The sequence below is a fragment of the Cajanus cajan genome, chromosome 9 (genome assembly GCF_000230855.2).
Source record: "Cajanus cajan strain Asha chromosome 9, NIPB_CcT2T_4, whole genome shotgun sequence".
NCBI classification, from domain to species: Eukaryota; Viridiplantae; Streptophyta; class Magnoliopsida; order Fabales; family Fabaceae; genus Cajanus; species Cajanus cajan.
In genome coordinates this window covers 3,117,793-3,145,671 of record NC_138525.1, presented here as the reverse complement: position 1 = coordinate 3,145,671, position 27,879 = coordinate 3,117,793, and the positions used below count along the sequence as shown (strand labels likewise).

Here is a 27,879-nt window from a genome sequence, read left to right as displayed (position 1 = left end):
AGAGAGTGGGGGATGTCTAACCTGAGGAATGTTGGCCAGTATAGGATGTCGGCCGAGCTTCCTTGGTCGACCAAGGTCTTGCGAACTTCCCAATTGGCCAATGCCACAGCTATGACCATGGGATCGTCTTGATTTCGGCTGACCCCGACATAGTCGTCGTCGGTGAAAGTTATCACTAGCGGGTTCCGGCGTAAAGCGCAGGTGGCGGAGTGTACGCGATTAACCTTACGCAGGTGTTTCTTGCGGGCCGAGTTGCTGGCTCCCCCTCCTGCGAAGCCTCCTGCGATCGCACCGATTACCTCCCGTGAGAGGGTTGATCCGGGTTCCCGACTTGCCCCACTCCGCGCTGCTCCGCTGAGGTTGAGCTGAGAGTCGGAGACGTTACCAAGGTGTCGAGGGAGCTAGGCGCGGATGTACTCATTCTCGGCTCGTAATGCTGCGAGGTTTGCTTCATTGGCGGTCCGTATCGCCACTATGTCACTTTCGTGCTGGGCACGCGTGTTGCGCAGGTCAGCGTCATGCTGCTGGCGCATCTGTTCGACTTGGTCGATTAGCCTTCTCAAGGTCGCAGCGTCGCTGTCCATGGTGGCTGAGTGTGCAGCGTCTTCTGTTGCTCGTCTAATGTGGCTTCTAGTAGAAACCATACAGGTGGCTGATGAGGGCTGTCTCGATCGGCCCCACGGTGGGTGCCAAATGTTCTTACCGGAATTTGGTCGTAGAGGTGATCCGTCCAGTAAGATCGGTGAGCCTCCTTTGCCTGATGTATTGGTGCTCCAAGATGGGGGAGGTACCTGCAAAAGAGACTCCGATGCCAAAGTTAGGGTTTGCAAGAGTAATAGTCTCATATATATAATGCACGTACTTTGAGGTGATCTAGGTTTGCCTTGGGCTTTTGGGCTTGAGATAAGATATATCATGATATGATATAATTGGAGGGCGGATCCGGTCTGGGACGAGATCCTCGGAATCCGATATGATTTGCTCAAATACCGGGCTAACATCATGCAGCGCGTGCCCGGGGTTATTTTGTATTGCTAATCCGGGCTCGGAGCCCGGGTACGAAGTACGGTTAGTACAGTATATATATAAAAAAAATTGTTATTGTAATTTTTATTGTTTAAAAAGTAGACAACGAATGTGCAAATCTCTAACGAATTATATGTATAAATAAATATCGTACATAATTATTTGTAATTTATTTTAAAATTATTAAATTTAACTTAGAAAAAAATAATGTGAGTTTATGTTTATAAAAAAAAAAATTCCATAAAAATTTTCCCATTAAATAGAAGTGTTTATAGCATTTTTCTTAATGAAACGTGCAAAATAACTATTTATATCTAACTACTATTTTACCTTGTAAAGATAAATAGAATTGTCTATAGCTTATTAAATATTTATTATATTTAATTAAAATTTATAATAAATTATATATAAGTAAATATTGAATTTAAATATATAAATTATATTTAAATTTTATAAATATATAAGTATATATTTATTAACATATAAATTATATTTTAGATTTATGATAAATAATTTATATTATAACACAAAATTATTTTTATTTATTAAAATATTGAAATTTAATTTATAAATAATTAAAATAAATAAAAAATGAATCTAATAAAAATTTTAAAAAATTCATAAAAATTGTCTCATTGAAAAATTCTTAAAAATACTTTCATGTAAGATAGTCACTATGTTTGATGAATATATATTATAGTGTAGAATGAACAAAACATTTAATTATTGTGCGTTTAATCTCAACGTGATTTCCCTTTAATGTTAAACGGGCCTCCTTCACGTTTTCAAATATTAATGTTATTTTCATCCTTTGATTTTATTTAAAGTGTATTACTTCAGTATTAGTTTTTAATTTAATTTTCTAACTTATTGTGTTATGCTTTTTTTTAGTAACCACTTATTTTGTTTAATGCTTAAAATGTAAAGGGCGATTGCCTTTACAAACCCAATTAACAAACTTCTGTTTCCAAACTCTAATCCAATCGTGGACTTAGTATTTCCCAAATGAAAAGGCAAAACTGTTCTTCACAACTCCGTTGCCGCTGTTTAGACCATGTGTGAAAATTTATTAAAAAACAAAAAAAACGATTACAAAAGAAATGCCGGTCAATATTGAACTCCATTATTCTAACAACCAAATAAGAATCTTAGGATAAACTGAAAATTATATTATTTTAATAATTAATTATAATTAAAATAAAATTTTGTTTAAGTAATTTGTCAAAAATCAATTCTAAGATATTTAATTTTATTTAGATAATAATACAAAAAAAAATTACATAATAAATCGGTTTTAAAAAAAATTGAAAAAATAATCATAAGCTTTAAATTTTAAATGCAAACAGTTTATTTATTTTTATTTTTATTTACAAATTTCAACCATTGTACAAACACAACTTATTTTGCTAATACTTTTTTTAGTTGAAAAACAACTGAAGTCTCAAAAATAATCTTTCACTTTCACATACTGAGGTACTCGAATTTTCTATATGATTATTGGCAATTTTATTGATATAAATCTTAAGATCCATTTATTTTGCCTATATTATTAGACATCATAGCAGTTGTATATATTACCAATACTTTGACAGGATCTACTAGTTTAGATTAAAGATAATAACGTATATTTTAACAACAAAAATAAAGTTTATAACGTGAATTGTTGCATTAATCAGCCACAAACTTATTGAGAAAAATAAACTGATGAATAATTAGATAAATAAAGATTGCACTATACATTAATATATTCGCAGACCTACGTAAGACATGATGAAATAATCGATTACATGTCCATTAATTGTGGGGAGTGTATTACAGCATTTGTTTCTATCTTCCATCAAAAAGCTATATATCTCTACATTGAATATAACAACAATTAATCAGGAAAACCAAGATTAATCAACAACAGTAATTCCATTCAAAAAAGACGATAAGATATAAAAAAAATTATAAAATCATTTAAAACGTTTATACCTCATGCCAGCAGAACTAGCAGGCCTCTTCGTCATGTTTCCGCAACCAAATCCTTTTCAACAACTTTCGAGAAACAATATGAGAAGTCGCTGATGTAATTCGCTAGGCTACAAATTATTTACCGGATCAAGACTTCGAGGAATTCTGAACCTTTTCAGTCAAAGATGAACCCAACTGAAGCATAAGAGGATAAACAGGGCTAAACTCCTTATCTCCCCTGCTCCTCACATTTGCAGCATAATCATCAAGTGTTGCTTTGATGCCCTTCCAGATTTGATCCTCCCATTGAGAATCCAGCCACAATGAATACTGCAATGGTGTTAGTTTGTTTCTTTGCAGGGGTGACTGCAATTCTTCAGGGGCGCGGGTATACAGATGATGAAGTACGACATTTGGTGGCAGATCTTGAAGAAGAGGAGATGATGCAAGCTGGGATGTTTCCAAGAAAATAAGTGGACGAAATGCTCTAAGTGCTCGATATGGTGCACCAAGTTGCTCCACAGGGAACAAATTTTGGCCCACAGCTAGCTCCAATTCAGCCATATCCCTAGCCATCCTCAACTTGCCTGACTCTGAAAGGGGTCTCACAAGAGATGCATGTCGGATGAAGAATACTAGAACCCGTGATGCCATACTCTGGACAAGCCTGGTGCATATGTTCTCTGTCCCTGGAGCTGTAGAATTTCTGGAAGGTAACAACCTAGATAGAAACTCGCTGCGAAAATGAAGAATACACTTTTGGAGCTCCTCCATGTAAGGTGATGCATTATTGTCCATAGCAGCATCCATTCCATGAACTCCAAAGTTGTGATCATGTATTTGCAATATGCAAGACTCGAGACGATCCAGCATTGCCTGGAATAAAGATGTTACAGAATCACAGGCAACACCATATATTGCACCTAATGAAGCAGACAACACATCTGCAGCAATACTGGGCATTCCTTTTAGCATAGATGATATTCGTGCATGAACATCTTGCAGATGCTGACACAATGTAAAGTTCTTGAGCTGTGCCGATGTTGCAGGACCACTTACTTGCCGTGATTCAGGACCAGTGGATATCTGCCATTACAATGCAAATGAAAAATTTAATGATTAGAAACTATGCTTCTATTATTTGTAGTCCTCCCTTCCTTCTATTGACTAAAAAGGATTTTGGAATTCTAAATAATGCAAAACTGATACACAAAGAACACGAATTAGGTTACAGAGAAAACATACAGCGACAGCACTTTAAAATTACGAAACTGACAAACAGAAATCAGAAAGGAAAAAAATATTAAGGCTCTCCTCCCCAGGAATGAACCTGACAAACATGTTCCAGAGCCTCGAAGTGTGCATCTCTTAAAATCAAACCCTCAAAGGTCAAAGCCAAAATACCGACAGAGCACTGGCCTAGCAGTTATCTTCTTTGTAACTTAACAAATCTTCAGATATTAAAAATTTAATCACAAGACTAAAACAATAAGGCCCAGGCCAAACGAACTCGCTAGATCCCTGATCAACTGAGTTCAGATATCACATCAAAGAACCAATTGAAAACCTCTATAACTTCAAATTTCTACCATTTAAACATGACTATGTTAGTAATTACCTATCTTAAGACATTATGTCTGACCATATCATGACAAGTGACAACACTTCAGTTAGTAATACCAGTAAAATATCATATAAGTCTAGGCAAAACATTAAGTATTCAATACACTGAAAAAGAAAAATGAACAAGCAAGTTAAACAATCCAATGATTGCTGATCACTGAAACGTGACAGAGTATAAGACCAATAATACAATACACATATAAACTCCTTCCTCAATGACAGAACACACAATTGTTATTCATTAATATGTGCATGCAGTTAAACAATGTCATGATTAACAGCAGTCAACATGATTTTCCCCCTTCTGTGTGTCCATTCTTTCCTTGTAATAAAATATCCTTTTATCAAAAAGTATAAAAGGTATATAACAACTAACTTGATAGCCTTCCTGAAAACCTATGAACTAGATAGCATTGAATTCATTTCTAAGTCAATAAACATAGCGCTAAAACATCTAATACAAAGCATACAACACCTTCAATATAATAACATCTCTGCTTACCTGGTATTCAGCTCGTTCTGCAAGAAGAATTAAAACCTTGCCAATTTCACGCAAAACAAGAAGAGTTAACCGGGCATCCATCTGAACAGCTTCTATTTCTTCCTGGATGCGTGATATGATTCTTGATATTTGTTCCTTGGAGGGAACACTACCACGACTGGACATTGGGAATACAGAATTCACCAGATCTGACAGGCGACTCAAGCAATGTGCCAAAAATGCATTCTGAAATATTTCGACAGCTGAAATTATCTGCTCTTTTCCAGATGAATTGATAGCTGGTAACATTCCTTTGACATCTGTGTCATGTGAAATTCTTTCAAGTAAATTCTCTATCATGGAGTAAAGCTTTGGATATCCCATTGTAAAAATCTCTTTAACAAAACTTGATGCAGTGAAAGCAGACTTCATTTGGCTTGCAAAAGACTTCGTAATGGCCTCCCACACACGATCTGTTAGCATGGCATCACCTTCCTATCAGCAGCAGTCATAGTCAGAAAATGAGAAAAGAAGTCCCGTAGAAAAGAAAAAAGTGCAAACAACAGATGTTCCTCAGTAAGAAAGCTCAATACTGTAAAGTATAATGGGTCATGAAAACACCAAACCCCCTAAGAAGTCCATTGAATCTGTTTATTTGCACATGTATAAGATCATATCATTTTTTAAACCTAGGACAACAGACCTTACTAAAAAAATGGCAACTTCTCCATACATCCAACTCATTGATCACTTTATTCCACTCTGAATACATACAGATGATTAGATTTTTAAAAGATTGCATATTGATCTCATCCAATTCAATGCAATCCATTTAGCGGTGTTTGATGCATCAGAAGAGTATGGTTAGGCAAGAAATTTTACAATTTCTCTACCCTGCATCCCATACAGCACACTGAAGAGAGAATCGCCTTTGACAGTATAATGTTGCAGAAAAGCTAGAAGCCTATTTAAATAATTCTACACAAAAGAGAAACAACAAGAAATTAACCATGATCTCCTCACACTCTCTTAACTGATATATTTGTAGTACAATATAGCACAAGTTACCCCCTGCCCCTTGGCATATGTTAACCATCACTTTACAGTTCACAGCATACCAGGTTAAAAGAAGACAACAAAAAGAGATTTAGAAGTCTGGCAAATGATTTGTATTGCACAGCAAATTCTTTGATTGAGAAAAAAAAAAAAATTGCATTCCAGGGTCTCTTAAAATTTATAGATCTATTACACCAGTGCAATAGATTCGTAGATCTAGTCATGGCAGTTTCTTTGGAACACAATTAACATATATGCATGCAGAAATTAAGAATAACCTAGACTCAATACAAAGTTTTAACATAATCCTCTATTTCATCCATCTGTTTAGGAAAAGAATAGCACCCAATAAACTAATCAAATCACCAGGATTGAAAAAATGAAAATAAAGTAACTTATTTGAGATAACAACTTCTACAAATTCCAAACTCCAATTCAACCACCAAGATTTGGCTCGCCAATTACCTAAGCCACAAGGTATTTGTTACACAATTATATTGGTAAATCGATTCCAGGGGAGAACCAACCCAATATAATCACAATAGCATCTACCTATCTCCATATTCAGAGGACAGACAATAATTTCTAGTGTTATGCAATGGATGCAGATGAGCATATATGAATCCAAGGCAAGCAACAACATAATCTCCTTCTGATGCAAACAAACAACAAAAACAAGGCCTCACCTGAATGACCTCATCAAGCAACAAAACATGGGTAAATGGATCCCGTTTCTTAGAGAGCACTCTCTGCAAATGCCACACGGCAACAGCAATGGAATGCAACTGATCCATGCAATTCCCCAGTCTATGCCAGAGAGCCTCTCTAGCCTTAGCCCCTCCGCCAATGTGCGGCGTGGCAGCGCCCCTAATCCCGCCGGGACCGAACCCTCCACCACCGCCGGAAATGGCCTTCATATCCAACGCCACACTCACACTCTTAGCACCCAAACCCTTGTACTTGTTGACCACCTGTTCCACAGTAACCCTCAATTCTCCGAGATTGTAGAAAACCTGCAAGCCGGTCCCAACTTCGGCCTGATTCAAGCCTTCCATTCCGCGTTCGAGAAGCTTCATGGCCTCGCTCCGGAGCAAATCGCCGGTGTCCCTGACCCAAGCGACCTCCTCGTCCACGACGTCGATGCCGGCGAGGTCGTACTCGGAGCAGAGGCTGAGGATCTCGAAGTGGAGCTGCGCGGCCTTGGCGAGGTCGAGCTTCTCGGGGTCGGCGGCCATGAGGTCGCGGAGCTTCTTGGAGAGGCGGAGGGCGCGGATGGAGTGCTGGAGGAGCTCCGTCGTGCGGTGGAGGTTGGAGAGCTGCGCGGTCTTGGCGGCGACGGAGCGGTGGGGGTCGGAGAGCTCCGATCGGAGGCGGCGGACGGAGGACTGGAGCGAGGAGAGGGCGGATCGGAGGGTGGAGAGGGCGTGGTCGGCGTGGTGGAGGGAGGAGAGCTGCGAGAGGAGGTCGTGGTGCCGGGAGAGAACCTCCGACCGGAGCTGGTTCTCCAGGAGGCGGATCGCGTGGTGGAGCTTCTCCGCGGTGGAGGCGGGGGAGCCGGAGGAGAGGGCGGCGGAGGAGAATGAGGTGGAGGAGAAGGACGGGGAGAGGAAGGCCGAGAAGATGGGGTCCGAGGCCAGCGAGTCCAGTGCGGAGGACGTGGGGGTGGCGGCGCTAGCCGTGGAGGGAGGGTTCTTGAAGGTGGAGAGCCGTTGGATCGGTGAAGCGCTGGCGGAGACCGGCGACCTTGCCGCCGCTGGTGACGCCATTGTCATTTTCGATTCACTCGGATACTTAGTTTCGTTAGTCTCCACCCCTTCTTTTGTTTATGTAACTGCTTCCTTGTGTCATGTGTGTTTTTCTGATTATTAACTTCTTCCCTCTGTTGTGTCTAATTATTTTCTTTTAATATAATTATTATTTGTGCTCCTTGGTTACTGGTTACTTACCATTCCCATGTGATTTTTATTTTTTTTTCTAATGGTTTCTATTTGAATTTTGTTTCCTAAATTTTTAATTGTCCTATATGGTTTTGTTGGATGTGGAATTCAGTTTGGAAGATGAAATGTTTAGAATCTTTTAATTTTAGATAGAGTATGGTGTTTTTATTAGTGGGTTTTTAAGTGAAATTAAGTTTAAAGTGATTTAATGAATTCAGATTATATAAAAAAATTGAAAATATAAATAAGAATTTGATAATTTTAAGTAAAAAAAAAAGAAGGAAAAAACTTAATTGTAAAATAGTTAAAAATTGAATAAGTTGATTATAATAATAACAATTAAAAAATTTTAAGATTGTTTTAATCTAACCGATAGTCTTGATTTTAGGTGTTTATTAGGTATACATGTTAATTAGTATGAGGTGTTATAATTTAACTAATGGTCTCAAGATTAACATCATTGAGCTATAAATTATTTTGACCTCAAATTTATTAATAACGATTTCAAATTTGTTTATAATGTTAAGATATTACTGTCTCTAAAATTTTACATGTTTAATCACTCATTGGACTTTCACATATTTATCCTTTAAATGATGTCTTGGGAAGAGATTATAAATTTGGTGTTAGGAGAGTTATGAGCATGATCACCTAAGTGCTTCTTTGACTTGGTATTTGCTCGCATCAAGGTACAAATCCTTTGGCCAACTTCATAGATCACATAATGGAGCTCACTATGTGAATATTTTTCTTATATAAACAAGTACAGATTTTAACCTAACTCATTATTCATTAGATGTTAGAGTTTCGTTTATAAATATCTTTATTACCAAAGTTGTGGAGAAGAAATCATTTTTTTCAGCTTACTTAAATACTTGCAAATTATGATAAAAATAAAAATTTATGTAAAAATATCTTTGATATAAATTATTTATTTTTTCCACTCTCTTTTTTTTTTTATATATATATATCCGAACAAGTGAAGACAAATTTTTTCATTCATTTTCTTCTTACTTTTATCTATTCAAACAATATATATCTTTCGATCCATTTCTTTTTTATTTCTATTGCTTTCATTCAGTTCCTTCCTTCTTATTTCATTTTTGTTTATTAATTTCTAATCCAAACAAAGTATCACTGTCTCCCTACTGTAATGCACTTCCATTTTTCAAACCCCGTCCGTCTTCAATTAAAAAAGATGTTAAAATGCTTAAAGGAAACCAGTCCTCTCCTCGCATGGCATCCAAATAAATTTATAAAAAAAAAAAAAAAAAAAAAGTGAAACCGCTCCAATTATAGTTGTTCAACAAACAGTGTTTCATATTAATTTCCAAATCAATAAATAAATACAAGTTGCAGGAAAGAGGCGAAATTGTAATGCATGCTAGGGAAATCTATTCATCAGAATTCATCATGTATGACTATATATGCTCTTCAAATATATATATAAGAAAGTAAGCAGAAAAGAAGTGATTAGAAACATAATCTTTGAAGGTATATATAATTATTAATTGGGTTATGAATTAGTAAGAGAGTAGTAAGGAGAAAGAATAAATGAAATAAAGGGTATATATAGATTGATGATGAATTCAGAAGTGGCAGCCACAACAAAGGTAGAAGAAACAGAGGGTGGAGACAAGGACTAGAGCCTCAGCTACGGAGAGTATCTTGAAAACCACGGTGTCCATGATGGTCGTTTGAAGGTCCAATCTTTTCCACCGAAACACCTTCTTCAGCCACAACTTGCTCTTCTTCTTCTTCTTCTCAATCTTTTCCATCAAACTAACTGAAAACTCTTTTCTCTCTCTCTCACTCTATCTATGTAATTTGGACACGCCAAATGGGGTATGAGGTGTTGTTTATATATAGAATACTGAGGTGAGATAGGTTGGCATGGCATGCTTTGCTTTGGATACTTCAAAAGACAACCATGTTGATGTTCTTACTGGTTACTGGTTACTGGCTGGCCCATCAATAGGTTGGACCGTTCAACCCTAAAAACATTGCACTTTTTTTCATTTTCTATGTTATATATGGACACTTCTTTGCTCTCTCTCTCAATCATTCAACGTTGCACCAATCTTCTTCCACATTTTTCTAGTTTCCGTTATAATCGTAGATTACTACATTTTAAAATTGGGAAGGTATGTGAAAGGTCTATGAGATATTTGCTTTTCGTTAAAAAACGTTGAGAATCTTGAAAAAAAGAGTGGAGTTGTTGCTTTCCATATTTTCTTTTTTTGTTACATGTAATTCAAGAAATTTAATTACTATCTAAAATAATTATAACATAGTAACACTCTTCTTTTCTTGAATAACTAATTCTATATCAAAATTAGAAGTAGAGGAGTTGAGTAGCATATATGAAATCATACGTTTTTATTTTGTTGTAAAAAAAAATGTTAGAATATAAGTAATTATAAATAATGTTTGAGATGAAAAGGAAGAATTTAATATAAAAATGAATATTTGAAAATATTGAAGTTGAGATTTTGGGTCCAAATTAATCATAAATATCTTGCACGGTAAGTAAGCATGACATGACAGCATGGTAGAGTGTTGGACTTAACTCAATGAATTTTGTTTCCTCATATACAAGCTTTGAACATGCATGATACATTTTTTTTAAAGAAAAATTAGACTGTAGACGTACATATTACCCGTAGTAATTAAAGTTGAGATTGGAAGAGAAAAACTATCAATATGAAAGCAAAATTTTAAAATAATTAATATTTGAAAAAATATTAAATAATGATTAAGTCACGCTTTACAAAAAAAAGGGGGGGATTTAAATTTATACTATATATATAGAGAGGTTGATAAATGAATATGAAGTGATTCAAATTACATTAAGTTATGTTTATAACTTGATCCCTCTCTCTCTCTCTAAATTACATGTGATCTTTCCAGCAAACCCTTGCAAAAACCGAAAGCAATGTTATCTTTCCAGCAAATGTCACCAATATAGAATTTATTATGCCTACATATTATTACTTTATGAATTTATTTATTTAGACATGAAATCCTTCAACCCTGTATTTTTGTATAAATGAATTGTTTATAAATTAAGACAAATTTGTTAGGAGAAAACATTTTGCAAAGATATTTAATTAATTTATATATAGTTCATCCACATCAATGAGTGAGTGATTTTGAGTTGCGTGGAGCACCTGGTTTTTCGCATTGTTGTCGATAGTGCAATGCATGATGATAAGACTTTGTTCGTTCATTTTCTTTTCATCCTATCTTTTAATCATGACGTTGGAGTGAGTAATCAAGAAAATTACACCATAGCTAACTAGGCTTTCATCTTTCTTTGTGTAATTTTCTCTTTATTCCTGTCACACTCTTTCAGTTTTGGATACCTGCAGAGAAGTCTCAAAACAAAAATCCAACGACAAGAACAAGAAATTAAAATACATAATGGACCGATTATTTTTTATGATCAATGATCTTACGAAATATAAGAAAACTCATCTGTATATGCTAAAACTTTCGTCTTTTATTAAACAATTCTTAAATTAGGATTACGTACTAATATGAATATCTTTTCTTCTTAAACTACTCAAATGCATATCTTAATTCCTTGTTAAATTGTTCCTACTTCTACTCAACTAGAGGTTGATATAATTTGACATTTGAAAGACGTGACTAGAGGCTAGAGCCTCATAATCCGATCAATGGCGATTAAAATTCTTCACCGGAATTAATTGCAAATTTAATTGTCATTATGGCTGAGTTTGAAAAAAATTAACTTGAAAAGGTAAAATAAATGAAATATTTTTTATTAACTAAAATTAATTTATGTATTTTTTTTTAATAACTCATCCAACATCTAAAAATATAAAATAAAATAAAATAAGATGCATGAATTCATTTTAACCAAAGAGTATTTATAATTTTCAGTTGGGCTGAAATTTACATTTTAAAAAAGTTATCGATCCTCGTAAATATTGCATTTTTTTTATTTATCAAATTCTGAGATTAATGTTAATCACTAATACAAAATAGGAGAATGATTGTCAAAAGCTATAGCCACAACAGTTTGGTCACTTCCGCGCTTTGAGCTTATTGGATATTATCCTACAAAATTGAAATAAGTGACCAATGTGATAAAATAAAACATGCATTCTTAATATTTAATTCATCATTCCAAATAGTTGTTATCGTTATATTATTGATCTTTTACGTACCTTTAATAATATATCGTTTGTTAACGTAGTCATCAACACTCCCTCGGTCTATTCTATGTAGAAATAATAACAATAAGCTTTTATTATATTAGAGTTTTGCTATAAATTTAACTATGAAATTTATTGAAATATTTTTTAACAAGATACACTAAAAAACCATTAAAATAAGTTAAAAGGAACTTAAACAAATGATGACATGTTTTTGTAAATTTAATTAGCTCTTCTAAATACTCCTTATATTATGAATTAATAAATAACTATTATAATAAAGATAGTAATGTTTTCAGAAAATATCTAATTCTCAAAAGAAAAAGAAAAAGAAAACCCAATGACGTCCTTTCTTGAGAAAAATCTTAAAATATCTATATAAAATATCTCCGAGTTTTTTTTCAACCGACTTGGTGCAAAAACTTTTATTATCAATTACTCATAGTGTCATATAGATTATTATATAAAACAATATTTTGAAATAATAGTTCTGAAAGATTTTTTTTTAATGAAATAATAATACATGATTAAGTGAGTCTATTAAATAAAATTTTTAAAAAATTAAATCTAATTAATATCTTTGGATCATTATTACTTTTATATGTTATCTCGATCTCGATATATATAAAATAGACAGATTTCATTCTTTTCATTAAAACTTGATGTTTCTTTTCATCTCTTTGTTTTTTTTTTTTTTGTATTGAGAATTAGAATTATTGATTGGAATATTTTTCTTTTGTTCTTCGTGTAAAGTACAAGAACATTCCTGTAGTTATTATTATTATTAGCAGTAGATGACATGGGTGTTATTTTCATCGAAACAACATTGTGCAAGATACATGTTATGTGTTGGATACCCCTTCTACCTTTGTCAATTATTTATCCACCAAGTCATTTTCTCTTGAATTTTCAGCAATTTTTTTTTCTTCTCATTGCAGTGTGTTGAAAAAGAAGAAAAAGAAAATTTGAGATTATTTCATTGGTTCCCTAATTTCACTTTGGTAGGGTCCCTCCAAAAGGGGTGGGGCATGTCCCATAAAGTTGCTTACTTGTTATCCAACTACTACATGTGTCAATTTGTAATTGCATAACGGCTAGTATACCATTAAATATATAACTTCATTAACAAATAAATATATATATTATAAACAAACCTTTTTCGAGATGACCGTTTCAAAAAAAGTAGCAAGATACACGACATTTGCCATTTGGCACTATAAATATTTTGTTACTCTTTTTCTTTTTCTAATAATTTCTTTGACATTTATTCTAAATTAGTATTTTATTATGTGGATGCCTAGATTAAATATTTATTGTGTATAATTTAAATTTATAATAAATTATATGTATAAATATTATGTTTATATATATATATATATATATATATATTAAAAAAAATTATGAATAAATATTTTTAAATATATAAATAATATTTTAGATTTATAATAAATAAATTTATATTGTAATAAAATATTATTTTTAATAATAAATTGTTTTTAAATTATTAAAATTTAATTTATAAATAATTATAATAAATAAAAATTAAATTAAATTAAAAAATTAAAAAAAATCATAAAAATTTAAAAAAAAAATATTTTAGTGTAAGATAAAAATTATTATTTAACATATAGAAGTTAATTTTATAAAAAATTAGTGTGAAAATCAACTAATGTTAATTGTTTCGCTGGTCAAAGTGGTGTCATAGCCAAAAAAAAAAAGAAGAGTTAAGCAATTTTGATTGGATGTTTATTATCTTAATTTTATTTAATTATTTGAATAAATGAATTTGATTTTATTTTTTTAATCATATATATTTAATTAGAAGTCAAAGATTAACTATTTAAAGCTAGAATTTATTTAAGAGAATTGAAAATTATTTATAGATATTTTTTAATACACACAAATTCAAATGAATTAAATCCCCTATCATAAAATTAAGGGTGAAAATTATTTGTCAACAAAGACTTACCGATATACTATATTGGTATGATCTTTACCTATTACCAAATAAGTCCATAATCCCTCATATTTTAAAATGTTTAAATGTTTTTAAAAAAGTATTTCATGTGTTGCTCATGACTGACTACATCAACAATAGACAACTTAATTAAGTTGTCTGTGATATTAGTTCACTGACTATATTATCCAAATATCATAACCCTATAATACTAAGTTAGAGATCTTAACCCCTGATTTCAATATTTTACTTGATTAGTCATTTAGCTAAGGTATGGTTTGACTATTTTCGTACCAAAATTACATGGACCCTAAAGGAAATCAACTTTTAAAACAACTTAATTCACCTTTAGCATTTATGTATTTCAACTTAGACATGTATCTCAACCACATGTCCACAGTTTTATCACTTTATACATCATACAAATTTACAACTTTCAACTTACACATATCTCCATTAAATCTATCTAGCCATTAACCATATAGGTATTCATTGTATACCAACACACATACAACTTAATCATCCATGTTCAACTACAATTCATCAAGAAACAACCAAAATACAGCATGTAAGTCGCACTCGATGTTACTCAAATGGTGTTCAACGCCATCAAGGCAGGGAACTCCTTGTCTCATCCACGCCTGGTGTTGCCTCACTTGCATGATTGAAAATAGAGAGTGCCCCATCCTCTTGCACCTAGCATAACAAAAACCATGCCCAACCCTAATTAGGTAGAGGGCTCTCAACCTATCTTAAGCCCAACGTCACATCCATTAGTGTCCGACATGGACCCAGGTAGAGACGAGTTTCTCTTCTCACATCTAGTGCCTTTCTAATCACGCTCGACACTAGTCCAACCTAAGTCCACTCCTTCTTCTCACACATGGTGTGGGGAAAAAAGAACCTCTCTAGTTGAACTGCGTTCGACGCGATAAAGACATGCCCAACATCACATTAACTTTGCACTTATGCAAAATTGATTTTTTGCCAAAAAAAAACCTGCACTTAGCAACTTAGCAACTTAACAACCAACAATTTGCAACATACCACAATTATACCATATTTACACCTCACAATTTCACCAATCAAGCAACATGCATCCCCTAATTTAGAGAGTCACCTCAAGTCAAAGAGTACAACTCGGTACTCCCATAACCCACTATTCAGCCATCACAATTTCAACAATACAACACAAAAATTAGGGGTTTAGAAGGGTACCAAATCAAAAAATGCGCAAGTCACAACCAAAATGCGAGCTTCCCTTACCTTTTTAGAGAGCCAAAACCTGCAAAAAAAAAAGAGGATTGAGTCATATAAGCTTCACTAGCTCCAAAAACCTTCTTCTATCACTAGATAGCTTCACATAAAAGAAAAGGAAGAGGGAGGTCTCAGCCAAGGAGAAGAAAAAGAGGTCCCTCACACAAGCCTCACACTCTCTACTAAACATAAGTGTTATACTTTTGGAGGGAGAAACGAAAACCTTTGGAGACAATAATAAAAAAATATATAATTGATTTTAAGTGAAAGAATGGAAAAAAATATTTATATCGATGATAGAATTCAAACTTAAGTATTTTTTAATAAGTTTTCACATAAAATAAGTAATAAGTTATATTAAACATCTTATAAAATATTTTATAAATTACTCATTTTTATAAGTTTATTCAAATATATTTATAAATATTTATAAAGTAAGATAAGTACAAATAAATTTTGGAGAAGAAGGAGCCAAAAAAGAATGTTACTTGTTATTAATATTTCGTTTACAATCTTAAGAAATGCGTGCTGCTTAGGCAACTATATATTAGTAAAGTAGTCCATTTTTTCATTGGGAATGCGGGCCTTACCAACAGAAATGGGCTTCCAGAATACGCTGTTCACTGTTATGGGTTGTATATATATATTTTTAGTTTATGATGTATACACCTTTTATCTATGAGTACACCTCCTTTTTTAAAAAAATAATTAAAATTTTAAAATATTTTTAATTTTTAATTTTTATTTTTTAATTTACATCCACAATATTTAATTTAGTACTTTTTTTTATACATCTTCTCTCTTTTTTTCAATTTTTACATGTACTCTCTTACCTTTCTTTCACCCCACCTATTTTGGTAGCATGTAAAAATTGAAAGGGAAAAAAAGTGTATGAAAAAGAAGAAGAAAGTAACAAATTAAAAATTGAAGGTGTAAAATTTTAAAAAAAAATTACAATATTTTATAATTTAAAAAAAAATAAAGGAGGTGTATTTATATAAAAAAAAAGGAAGTGTATACATCATGAGCCTATATTTTTTTAGTACATATATATGGGCTGTCTTATTTATGTATTTACAGGCTGTACCAACACAAAAACAAAAAAAAAAAAAATTAGAGGAAATAAACAATATCAATTGTTTTAATGGGCGGAAATTTTGACAAAAAAGAAAATGTGTCATATTAAATAGGCATGAAAACGGGGCAGCTTTTACGTTGCCCACTTCCACCTCAACCTTTTAAACCATATCTGCCTTCAATTCTCTCTACAGCTACAATTTCGATATCATCTCTATTTAACTCTCGTCAAGGTTCGTCTTTTTTTTTTTAAAGGGTGAAAAGAGACACAAAATAAATAAATAAATGAAGTCTAGCAACAACTTGCAACTAAGTTGGAGTAGAAGTAAAAAAAAAAAAAAAAAAAACTTGTCACCTATAAGTTCCTTTCTTAGTTAAAATGTCTCCAAAATTACTGTATTGTATATAAGATTATTCTTGTAATTATATATATTACAATAGAGGAGTGGGTGTGTGATAGATATTAACATCCTAACCCCTACCTTAACTTTAACAATAAAAAAAATTCAAATATGGTTAACATAGGTTTTACTCATTAAGAATACCCACGAACGAGTTCATTTGACATGCCTAATATTGAGTTTGTGTTAAGAAATTGTTGATGAGAATGAATATTTAATTATTTATGAGTGTAATCATGTTTAAGTCTCAAGATGGAATAAGTTAGTGTGTGAATTAAACTAAAATTTCACATCCTTAATGTGAAAGTTATAACTAGTAGTTTCAATTTTGACATAGATAACTACATCAAAATCAATACCAAACACAACTAGTTTACAAGCTTTTAGCCATCTTGTAGGAGAAACTTTTTTTTCTTCAAAATAATAAATGTTAGTTACAATTTACGTAAACAAATTTCTCACATATTTCACATATAAACGTGGATAAATTTTAGGATAATGTCATCAAATTTAATGTTATTAATATATTCATGTCATTAACAGATCCCAAATTTTATTAAGGATAACAAAGAAGAAATGGGACAACAAGCAACATTTTTTTCTTTCTTTCTTTTGAATTATTAATTGGAATCAGATTCAGTGAATGAGTCTAAAACAAAAGGATAAGCATGACGAAGTGACACAAACACTAGTTTGTCTGCTTTTGCCAACTCTTACCCAAGTAGCTACGTTGTTTGTTTGATTCCTTAGTAGGGGACTTGTCAATGAAATCAATTGAAACTAAAATTTGGTGCAATCAATGCATTACTATTAAGGAAGGCATGTTTTGTAAATGGCTCAAAAACAATGAAGGGAAATATGTCAGGAGATAAAGTTTGGTTGATAGTGGTTACCACTTTGAGGGATGATGGCTCACTTGCCACAAACTTTTGCATCAAACACAGAATGGCCACGTCTTCTTTTTTAACCTTCGGTCAGTGCCTGACAACAGTGGCATTTTTCTAAATAAAAAGTATGAATTTTATGCAATAAATTGTCATCACATCTCATTTATTTATTAAGCTTAAGATACGAATTTATTACATCATTTGATAACATATCATCAGATGATATTGCAAAACTTTACTTGTTAATAATGAATTTAAATTTATTTTCTACCCTTTAAGTTTTGATGTGAGAGAGAAATAGGCATTGTGTGTTGATTGCCATTTGTCAAATGAAAAGTAAAGAGTAAAAAACTGAATATAACCAAGTATACTTTATCTTGTTAGAAGCAAGTGGAGTTGTATAAGTTGCATATGAACATGGAGCAATGAAAAAGATAGATTGTGAAACCTAAAACAATTGGTGCTAGTGAATGCTGTTGAGCTAACCAGTAATTTTCTGTTTTTTTTGTTTTTTTCAAGGAAAAGCTGATGCCAGAACTTATAATAAAAGATGAAGGAAATTAGAGAATGAAAAAAATAGTGGAAATTTAACCTCACACTCAATTCATATCATATTAGTGATATTACCTAACTTATTCTAAACATTTGTTACACATATCATTATCGAAGAAATCATAAGGAATAGCAACAATACGACAAAACCACGTTGAAGTAATAATCCGAGTAAGCAGAGCAGTAACAGACTATTAGAACATACTAAATCTTGTGAATGGTATTTTTTAATGAATGAGACTCACGTAAATCTGAGTTTAATAATATTAAAGAATGCAAATCATGAACCACACAAGACAACGGAAGACACAAATATGAACAAAAGCATGAAGAATATGCTGGTCTCACCGTTCCGCACCAACCATGTGGTTCTCTTTCATTCTTTCTCTCCCGAACATGTCTTAATAAAATATGCACAACTCTTCACGTAAAACTCAAGAAACTCTCCACGTTCTGACTAATATTTGAGGAGTGTTTGTGGAGAGTGTTGTGCACTGCACTAGTATTACATCAAAGGAAACTTTGTAGATATCGTTATTGTTGTTACCGGAATTCGCAGGAGGTCAGCTCGGCTTGCTGGACGGTACAGCTATGGCTGGCAATGAATGGATTAATGGGTACCTTGAGGCTATACTATCCACTGGGGCTGGCACCGTTGATGAGCGAAAAACGGTGACTCCAAAAGAAAGTGGACATTTTAGTCCCACCAAGTACTTTGTGGAAGAAGTGGTGACCAGTGTTGACGAGTCTGATCTTCACCGGACTTGGATCAAGGTGGTTGCCACTCGTAACACCAGGGAACGTAGCTCAAGGTTGGAGAACATGTGCTGGCGCATTTGGCACCTTGCCCGCAAGAAGAAACAGGTATCAGTAACACCCTTTTGTTTTTCATCACATCATTGAGTCATGTATGCCTAATTGAGTGACTTTCACTCTGTTTAGATACAAGTTTAAAACAGTTTTTGATAATTTCTTTACTGAAATGACTATCACGTATGCCTAATTGATTGATTATCATTTTGTTTGGATACAAGTTTAGAAAAACTTTTGAGAACTTCTTTACTGAAAATAGAGAGCTTTCTTTGGTAGAGAAGTTCTGAAAAATACTTCTGTATCCAAACAGACTCTATGTAGTTATGAATTGTGAGTAATGTTAATGGGGGCACAATGTGTAGTTGGAAGGGGAGGAACTGCAGAGACTAGCAAACCGGAGATGGGAGAGGGAACAAGGACGCAGGGACGCAACAGAAGACATGTCTGAAGATTTGTCAGAAGGGGAAAAGGGGGATGGCATTGGAGAGATGCCAATTGAGACGCCAAAGAAAAATCTCCATAAGCAGATTTCCAACTTGGAAGTTTGGTCTGATGATAAAAAGGAAAAGAGGCTTTACATTGTCCTCTTAAGGTAATAACATCAATTCTTAACATCCACATATTCATTTTGCATTGAATGAAAATGTGTTTAGCCAAATTTCTTGATTGTTTTACCAAGGTATATGAATAAGGTAAATGAATTACCTTACTATGACCCTTGCCCTTTGATAGTTTGCATGGTTTAGTTCGAGGAGAAAACATGGAGCTTGGTCGAGATTCTGATACTGGTGGACAGGTATTTAACATTCTTAGATTTCTTTTATATTATATATAGGAATTACAATGATTGCAACAGGATTTGAAACTAAAACACTGATCATACAACTTCAACCTCCACTATAATAGTTATTTGACATTCTTACCTGAATAAGCTGATTCTGACCCTCCAATTTAATGATAAAACTTTCATGCAATACTATAAGAGCGTTACTACTATTTGTATTAGAGTTTTACTTAGTAATATGAGTAATAAATGTGTCAACCTATATTATGAAAGTAAAATTTCTGTAGTACTGTATCTACGTTTTTTCTCCATTTAATTGGTTTTTAATTTGAATGATTCAATCAATGCATTACCAGATTAAATATGTGGTAGAACTTGCTCGTGCACTAGCAAAAATGCCGGGAGTGTATAGAGTGGATCTCTTCACACGCCAAATCTCATCTCCCGAAATTGATTGGAGCTACGGAGAGCCTACAGAAATGTTAACAGCAGGCACAGATGATGATGATAATAACATTGGAGAGAGCAGTGGTGCATATATCATAAGAATACCCTTTGGTCCGCGAGATAAATATCTACAGAAAGAACTTCTTTGGCCCCATATTCAAGAGTTTGTGGATGGAGCTCTAGCTCACATTCTCAACATGTCAAAAGTATTGGGTGAACAAGTTGGTGGGGGACAACCTGTGTGGCCACACGTGATTCATGGACACTATGCAGATGCTGGAGATAGTGCTGCTCTTCTTTCAGGTGCCTTGAATGTGCCAATGGTGCTCACGGGTCATTCACTTGGACGGAACAAGCTAGAACAGCTTCTTAAGCAAGGGCGTCAATCAAAGGAGGATATTAATTCAACATATAAGATAATGAGGAGAATAGAAGCAGAAGAACTTTCCCTTGATGCTGCTGAACTTGTTATCACTAGTACAAAACAAGAAATTGAGGAGCAATGGGGTCTTTATGATGGGTTTGATGTCAAGCTTGAGAAAGTTTTGCGTGCTCGTGTCAGACGTGGTGTCAATTGTCATGGTCGATACATGCCTAGGATGGCGGTAAGAATGCAATTTACTCAATCCTGGAAAGTCATAATGTTTTTTTTTTTTTTTTTTTAAGCCTTGGTGAAACATCTTTTGGAGAAGGAAACAACTCTAACAAGTACCAACTTTGAATGTTGTATATGAAGTACTAATGGTTCAAACTTGTATAGGTTATCCCGCCTGGAATGGACTTTAGCAATGTTGTGATACAAGAAGATGGCCCTGAAGTTGATGGCGAGCTCACACAGCTTACTAGTGGTGCTGATGGGTCTTCACCGAAGGCTCTACCTTCAATCTGGTTAGAAGTGAGTAACTAACATGTCTATAAGTCAAAGAATTTTAAACTTTTTCTATAAGTCAAAATTAACTTACGTATTTTAACTACCATGACTAGCAAGTTGCAACTAATAACTTTGTACAGGTGATGCGTTTCTTCACAAATCCTCATAAACCTATGATCTTAGCCTTGTCAAGGCCAGATCCAAAAAAGAACATAACCACTCTGCTTAAAGCTTTTGGAGAATGCCGTCCCTTAAGAGAATTAGCTAATCTTGTAAGTTGACATACTTCAACTGCTCACTTGGTTGGTTGAGAACTTGTAAAAGAACTAATATATTTTCAAACAGACGCTTATAATGGGAAACAGGGATGACATAGATGAAATGTCCTCTGGGAATGCTAGTGTGCTCACAACAGTGTTGAAATTGATTGATAAGTATGACCTTTACGGGCAAGTGGCATACCCAAAACATCACAAGCAATATGATGTTCCGGAGATATATAGATTTGCTGCAAAAACAAAGGTATATAATTCATTCAAGTTTTAATATATATTAGAGATCTAACTTGGCTAACTAATTTGAAATTTCTCTCAGGGTGTTTTCATAAATCCGGCTTTGGTGGAACCCTTTGGTCTTACTTTAATTGAGGTAGGTTTTTTAACTAACTAACTAACTAGACACTTTTGTAATATTGTTCTTATTTTAATGCCAAAGTTATTATTGAATATGCTTAAACTCATGCAGGCAGCTGCTCATGGACTTCCAATGGTGGCCACTAAAAATGGGGGGCCTGTGGACATTCATCGGGTAATTCAAGAATTGAGTTTTTCTTGTTAGTTACATGATGCATGCCAGAAGTTCATGAATTATTTTGTTATATGGATCAAGGCATTGGAAAAAGTAAACATAGAACTTAGTCATGCAAACAAAAGTTTAAATTTCTGTCAGGAGAGGTGTTTACATTTAATGTCCAAGTGAGTTTCGAATAAGATTATCTCAGAATGAGGATGTCATAAGAAAATGCAACAATATATAGTGATTTGGATATTAGGATCTGTTTGGATAAGTTTCTCTATAAGCACTTATAGGAGATAAAAATAAGAAAGAAAATCAAAATAAGTTTTTCTATAAACTAAAACTAACTAATACATGAGTTAAAAATAAGATTATGGAGAAGTTAATAGGAGATAGCTTCTACAAAATAGTATATGATATGCATAAGATAATTTTAACTTACGAAGAAATTTATTTTATTTTTCTTTTCTAGAAGTACTTTTGGAGAAGTTTACACTATAAGATCCTTAGTTGTCAAAATTTGTATTTTCGTGGTTTATTTATTTTAGAGAAAAAAAAACGTGATCAACACCTTATTATATGGTCAATTGTGATGTTAGGCCCTGAACAACGGTTTACTTGTGGACCCTCATGATGAAAAAGCAATTGCTGATGCATTGGTGAAGTTGCTGTCAGAGAAAAACCTGTGGCATGAGTGCAGGAAAAATGGTTGGAAGAACATACACCTTTTCTCATGGCCTGAACACTGCCGCACTTACTTGACCCGGGTGGCTGCATGCCGGATGAGGCATCCACAATGGCAAACCAACACTCCAGAGGATGATAAAGCTGTTGAAGAAGAAGAGTCACTTAATGATTCTCTCAAGGATGAACATGACATGTCCCTAAGGCTCTCAATTGATGGTGACTTGGCTGCAGCAAGTGGCGGTCTAGATGTGCAAGACCAAGTGAAACGCATTCTAAGCAAGATAAGGAAGCCAGATTCTGGTTCAAATGGTAATGGCGGTGGTGGAAATATCAACATGGTTCTTGACAATGCAACTAGCACCAGCACTAGCAGTAGCAAATATCCTCTATTGAGGAGAAGGCGTAGGTTGATTGTTATAACACTTGATTTGTATGACAAAAATGGAGCTCCAGAGAATAAGATGATTGAGATAATGCAAAAGATAGTTAAAGCTGTTCAGTTAGACCCTCAAACTGCTAGAGTTACAGGGTTTGCTTTATCAACTGCTATGCCAGTGGTGGAAACAATAGAGTTCCTTACATCAGGCAATGTTCCAGTAAATGAGTTTGATGCTTTAATTTGCAGTAGTGGGAGTCAAGTTTACTACCCTGCAGGACCTGGTATCAATACAGACGAAGGAAAGCTCTTGCCTGATCCAGATTATGAGGTGCATATTGACTATCGTTGGGGGTGTGAAGGTCTTAAGAAAACCATTTGGAAACTTATGAATGGTGAAGAAAATGCTGAAAAACCTTCCTACCCCATTGAGGAAGATCCGAAATCCAGCAATTCTCATTGCATCTCTTACAAAATAAAGGATCATACCAAGGTATATTTATATATACACGTGACATTTACTAACACTTGGTCACTATATATATTTGACCCCATTCTAAATAGGAACTAAAACTTACAATTTTCTTGTATGAGAACTAACGGTAACACTGAAAAATAAAAATAATGATAAGGACTAAGTGAATAGTTTAACCTATATTAATGTACATATAATGGTTGGCGATACTTGTAACCCTGTTAGTTAATTGTGTACTAATTTCAGGCAAAAAAGGTTGATGAATTGAGGCAGAAGCTTAGGATGCGAGGTCTACGTTGTCATGCTATGTACTGCAGGGGATCATCTAGAATGCATGTTATTCCACTTCTTGCATCTAGAGCCCAGGCACTAAGGTATATATATATATATATAATTAACACTTGATGCTTTCTAATAAATATTTGCAAACAGTTCTTATTAAGTAATTGAATGCTTATCGTGTAAATGTTAGGTATCTGTTCGTACGTTGGAGATTGAATGTTGCAAACATGTATGTGATCCTTGGAGAAACCGGGGACACTGATTATGAAGAAATGATTTCTGGAACTCACAAGACCATAATCATGAAGGGAGTGGTGTCTAAGGGTTCTGAAGAGTTACTCAGAGGTCCAGGAAGCTACCAAAGAGATGATATTGTCCCTAATGAGAGTCCTCTTGTTGCATACATCAATGAAATAACACCCGAAAACATAGCTAATGTTTTGAAGCAACTTTCCAAATCTGGATAATCTGAAAGGCTACAGTATATTATCTACATTTTCTAATTTGCTTTCCTTCAAAAAGACTAAACGATTAATAAATTTATGAGAAATGTTAATTACACCTTTTATAATGTTACCGCTGTCTTATTAATATACATTTTTTTATTTGTTAAAAATCATAAATTTTGGTGAATCTTGTCACTAAATTAAAATAAATTCAATAAATAAAATGTGAGATTGACAAAATTTGTGTTTTATAGTAATTTTAGTTAATGATAAAAAAAGAGCGATAGAAAGAGAGTAATTTGTATTTTTAAATAATTTTTAGTTAATAATAAAAAGTAATTGAAAAAAAATACTAGAGAGAGTTGTTAGCATTTCCTAAATTTATTTATTTTCACATTACAAAATGGAAATGGGATGTAAATTATCTGTGACCTGATGCATATATTGAATCTAGCCAAAATGTTGCTAGGTCGATTTTCTTTGTTACAAAATATGCTTTTCATGCAACTCACTATCCCTTAGTCCTGATAAACTAATTTCCCCTAAAAAAGCTAATTATATAGATGTTTAAATGATCAAAACTGTATTTTCTTAAATATTGTCATTATTTAATATCTGAAAAATGCTATATTTCTACGTGACTTTTTACATATTCTTTTTGATATTTATTCAAAAAAAAATTTAAAAAAATTATTTGGGTTCACAAACTAACCTCCCAACCTGCAGCTAATGCAAGGCGCATTTGGTAATTTATATTATGGGCTTGTGTGTGGGCCAATCTGATCTCATCCAACCCATTTACTTGGGAGCTTATGTAAAGGTTGAAACTAGTCTCTTTACTTTCAATTTGGATCCTTTCCTGCAATTTTCTCTCTCTAGCCCCTCTCCTGCAATATTAATAACCATCAGATATATCTAATAGCTCAAATTTAATCATTTAAGAAGTTACATTAATTATAAGATTAAATTTGGACTATTAGATATATTTAATGGTTATTAATGTTACAGGAAAGAGGCTGGAGAGAGAAAATTGCAAGAGATGATCCAAATTCCTTTACTTTAGCACCTCACTGATAAAAGAGAAATAAAAGAGAAGTCAAAAACATTATAGATTGCTCTACATTGAATTGAATACACCAACAAGTCTAATTTCTCCATTATAGGATTAATTAATTTTCTAAGAAAATTGTATTTGCAGCTGAAGCGCAAGTTTGGACTTAAGTGCAGAGTTTTATTTTAGGTGTTAAAAATATTTTCAAGTGACAATTATTACATTTCAAAATGTTTGTTCAGTTAAAGTCATTTTCAGTGAATCTTTATTGCACTGTGTATATAAAAAAAAATTCACTTTAACCAACATCAAAATATTCACTTTTAAGCGCTTTATATCCCATCTTTCTCTTTGTTGGGCTTCCAGTAATGTAATCATGACCATTTTTCTTCATGTTTTTATACTAAAATTAATATAGCCAAATTATTATTTAGAAGAACACATGCTAATAGATATAAAATTAATAAGATAATTTATGGTTTATAAAAATATCTTAATGTATATAAATAAATAACGTACGAACTTAATGTACTATGAATGATAAAATTAATACGTTACCATGAACATGCATGTGGGTACCCGTTCGATTCCGCCCTAATTTAAACAAAGAAAATCTGTATTGACTGGGTTTAGATTTGGGTTTTTTTCTGCTTGGAAAAATTGGGGACGGGGCGGAACCCGTCCCGCCCCCACACTCATACTCGTACCCGTCCCTGTCTCTACTCACACTTAATAATATAATTACAAAACTACCCTTTTATATATATATAAACCAAAATTAAAAACTCTAGCTTCATTTTTAGTCACGAAGTTCACCTCATGCGACAGTAGGCCGACAACTCTCACCTCTTAATCTCTTCATCTCTTCATCTTTCTTAGAGTCACAAACGCAGGCCACAACTCTCTCTTTTTCATCTCTTCATCCGGGCTCAAGTGAGATTGGGTGTGTTTGGATAAATTGCTGCCATTATTGCCATATTTTTGTGATATTAAAGTTGTTCTTTTGCTTGATTCCTCTATTTTTTCCTGTTTAGAAAATGAATCTTCGTGACTTGCCACAGATCAGTTGCTTTTACCCTATCGTTCATTCTGGAAAGCTCCACATTGTAGTTATTTCAAAGAGCTCATCCCACGTGTGAAGGTGAATATTGGGCTGCTTCAATTAATTACATACTTCCTCTTATATCAAATTTAAAGGTAAGCATAGCAGAATTTGCACTCCCAATTTATTTGTAGGAGGTTGTGTGCGGGATCTTAAAATTACGTGATGAATAATATATATTAACTCATTTTGTAGGTTGAGAACATTTTTATTTGGTGCTGGTACTCTGTTGTTGGGTTAGTCAAACAGGCCATGTGAGAGTATCTTGAATTTTGTCCGTTTAGGTTGTTTTTTAATCTTTCCTTATCTTTGATAAAATATGCATATCAGAATCTTGACTTGCATATCAGAATCTTGACTTCAAATCTTTGACATTTTAAAATCTTTACATTGAAAATGATGTTGGTAGTGCATATTTGTTGCACACATGTTATGTTATGTACAAAATTCATATTATGTTCGGCTTGTTGCACGCATGAGAAACGCCTCCAGTTTTCTTGTTCCATTTTTTTTATTTTAAGATATTTGTTTCCCCCTTTTTGTCTTTGTCATATTTGATTTCTCATATTTAGTAGTTATTTTTTAAAAAAAATTCTTAGAAATATAGTTTTTTGGGATTATTTTTATTTTATTTTCTCATAAAAATGGTTCTCTTAGATGGATAAAGACAAACTATTTTTATTTTATTATACCTACTACATCCAATAATAGGAATGCCTCACATTCTAGTTAATTGTTGATCTGCTAAATAAGTGTTATAGTAAATAATTTATAGTGCAGTTAATTTATTTGTATAACTATTATAGTGCAATTTTTATAATGAATGCATTTTTTTTATACTTTTTGACAGATTTTTTTAAAGAAAGTAATGACAGATATTAATATGACACCAGAAAGTATACCTCAATCAATATTCCATAAGGAAATTGTGATTCTTCAAGTGTTGGTACTACTCAAACAATTGAACCTCAACCTCAAAAGATATAACAGGTGATAATATGGAATAGACAAGTACACAAACAAGGGCAAATAGGCTTAAATGTGAGGGTTGGAAGCATTTTACAAAAGTTAAAGTTAATGGAGAAGACAAAGCTCAATGCAATTATTGTAAGAAATATTTAGTTGGAAAATCAAAAAATGGAACAAAGCACTTATGGCAACACATGGAATTTTGTGTAACTAAAAAGCACTTATTTAGTTAATTGTTAATCTACTAAATAAGTGTTATAGTAAATAATTTATAGTGCAGTTAATTTATTTGTATAACTATTATAATGCAGTTTTTATAATGCAATAAAGTGAATGCATTTTTTTTTATACTTTTTGACATATTTTTTTAAAGAAAGTAATGACAGATATTAT

General features: G+C 33.2%; 3 protein-coding genes across 5 annotated transcripts; 1 reads left to right on the top strand and 2 right to left on the bottom strand.

Annotated features, from left to right (window-relative positions):
* Window positions 1-2,797: 2,797 nt before the first annotated feature.
* On the bottom strand, window positions 2,798-8,301 carry LOC109814191 (Golgi transport complex protein-like protein). Of its 2 annotated transcripts, XR_002241056.3 has the most exons (4): window positions 6,826-8,301; window positions 5,105-5,578; window positions 3,001-4,065; window positions 2,798-2,881 (listed from the first exon to the last, which is right to left on the bottom strand). XR_002241056.3 is itself a non-coding variant. In XM_020378566.3 (3 exons), exons 1-3 carry the CDS (start codon window positions 7,909-7,911, stop codon window positions 3,127-3,129), a joined length of 2,499 nt encoding a protein of 832 aa, XP_020234155.1. In that variant the 5' UTR covers window positions 7,912-8,301; the 3' UTR covers window positions 2,798-3,126. The 2 variants fall into 2 exon arrangements, 1 of the variants encoding a protein (XP_020234155.1); XM_020378566.3 differs by having other exon boundaries at window positions 2,798-4,065.
* A 1,248-nt stretch (window positions 8,302-9,549) lies between these two features.
* Window positions 9,550-10,105, bottom strand: LOC109795357 (uncharacterized). Its single transcript, XM_020354827.3, has one exon. The coding sequence runs from the start codon at window positions 9,852-9,854 to the stop codon at window positions 9,666-9,668; it is 189 nt and encodes a 62-aa protein (XP_020210416.1). The 5' UTR covers window positions 9,855-10,105; the 3' UTR covers window positions 9,550-9,665.
* Window positions 10,106-18,673: 8,568 nt separating this feature from the next.
* Window positions 18,674-24,494, top strand: LOC109816247 (putative sucrose-phosphate synthase 2). 2 transcript variants are annotated; one of them, XM_020381176.3, is made up of 12 exons: window positions 18,674-19,252; window positions 19,564-19,793; window positions 19,934-19,997; window positions 20,342-21,037; window positions 21,193-21,327; window positions 21,444-21,575; window positions 21,649-21,825; window positions 21,898-21,951; window positions 22,048-22,110; window positions 22,698-23,654; window positions 23,883-24,010; window positions 24,109-24,494. In XM_020381176.3, exons 1-12 carry the CDS (start codon window positions 18,980-18,982, stop codon window positions 24,383-24,385), a joined length of 3,186 nt encoding a protein of 1,061 aa, XP_020236765.1. In that variant the 5' UTR covers window positions 18,674-18,979; the 3' UTR covers window positions 24,386-24,494. The 2 variants fall into 2 exon arrangements, with proteins under 2 accessions (XP_020236765.1, XP_029131080.1); XM_029275247.1 differs by lacking the exon at window positions 18,674-19,252 and having other exon boundaries at window positions 19,656-19,793; window positions 19,881-19,997.
* The last annotated feature ends 3,385 nt before the right edge of the window (window positions 24,495-27,879 follow it).

Excerpts from the sequence above, each read along its gene's own strand:
- LOC109814191 (XM_020378566.3), bottom strand. The coding sequence starts at position 7,911 with ATGACAATGGCGTCACCAGCGGCGGCAAGGTCGCCGGTCTCCGCCAGC. Across the intron at positions 5,579-6,825 it reads TGCTTGATGAGGTCATTCAG|GAAGGTGATGCCATGCTAAC; the intron begins GTGAGGCCTTGT and ends TGCTGCTGATAG. Across the intron at positions 4,066-5,104 it reads CAGAACGAGCTGAATACCAG|ATATCCACTGGTCCTGAATC; the intron begins GTAAGCAGAGAT and ends TTGTAATGGCAG.
- LOC109795357 (XM_020354827.3), bottom strand. The coding sequence starts at position 9,854 with ATGGAAAAGATTGAGAAGAAGAAGAAGAAGAGCAAGTTGTGGCTGAAG.
- LOC109816247 (XM_020381176.3), top strand. The coding sequence starts at position 18,980 with ATGGCTGGCAATGAATGGATTAATGGGTACCTTGAGGCTATACTATCC. Across the intron at positions 21,826-21,897 it reads GATTTGCTGCAAAAACAAAG|GGTGTTTTCATAAATCCGGC; the intron begins GTATATAATTCA and ends AATTTCTCTCAG. Across the intron at positions 23,655-23,882 it reads AAATAAAGGATCATACCAAG|GCAAAAAAGGTTGATGAATT; the intron begins GTATATTTATAT and ends TACTAATTTCAG.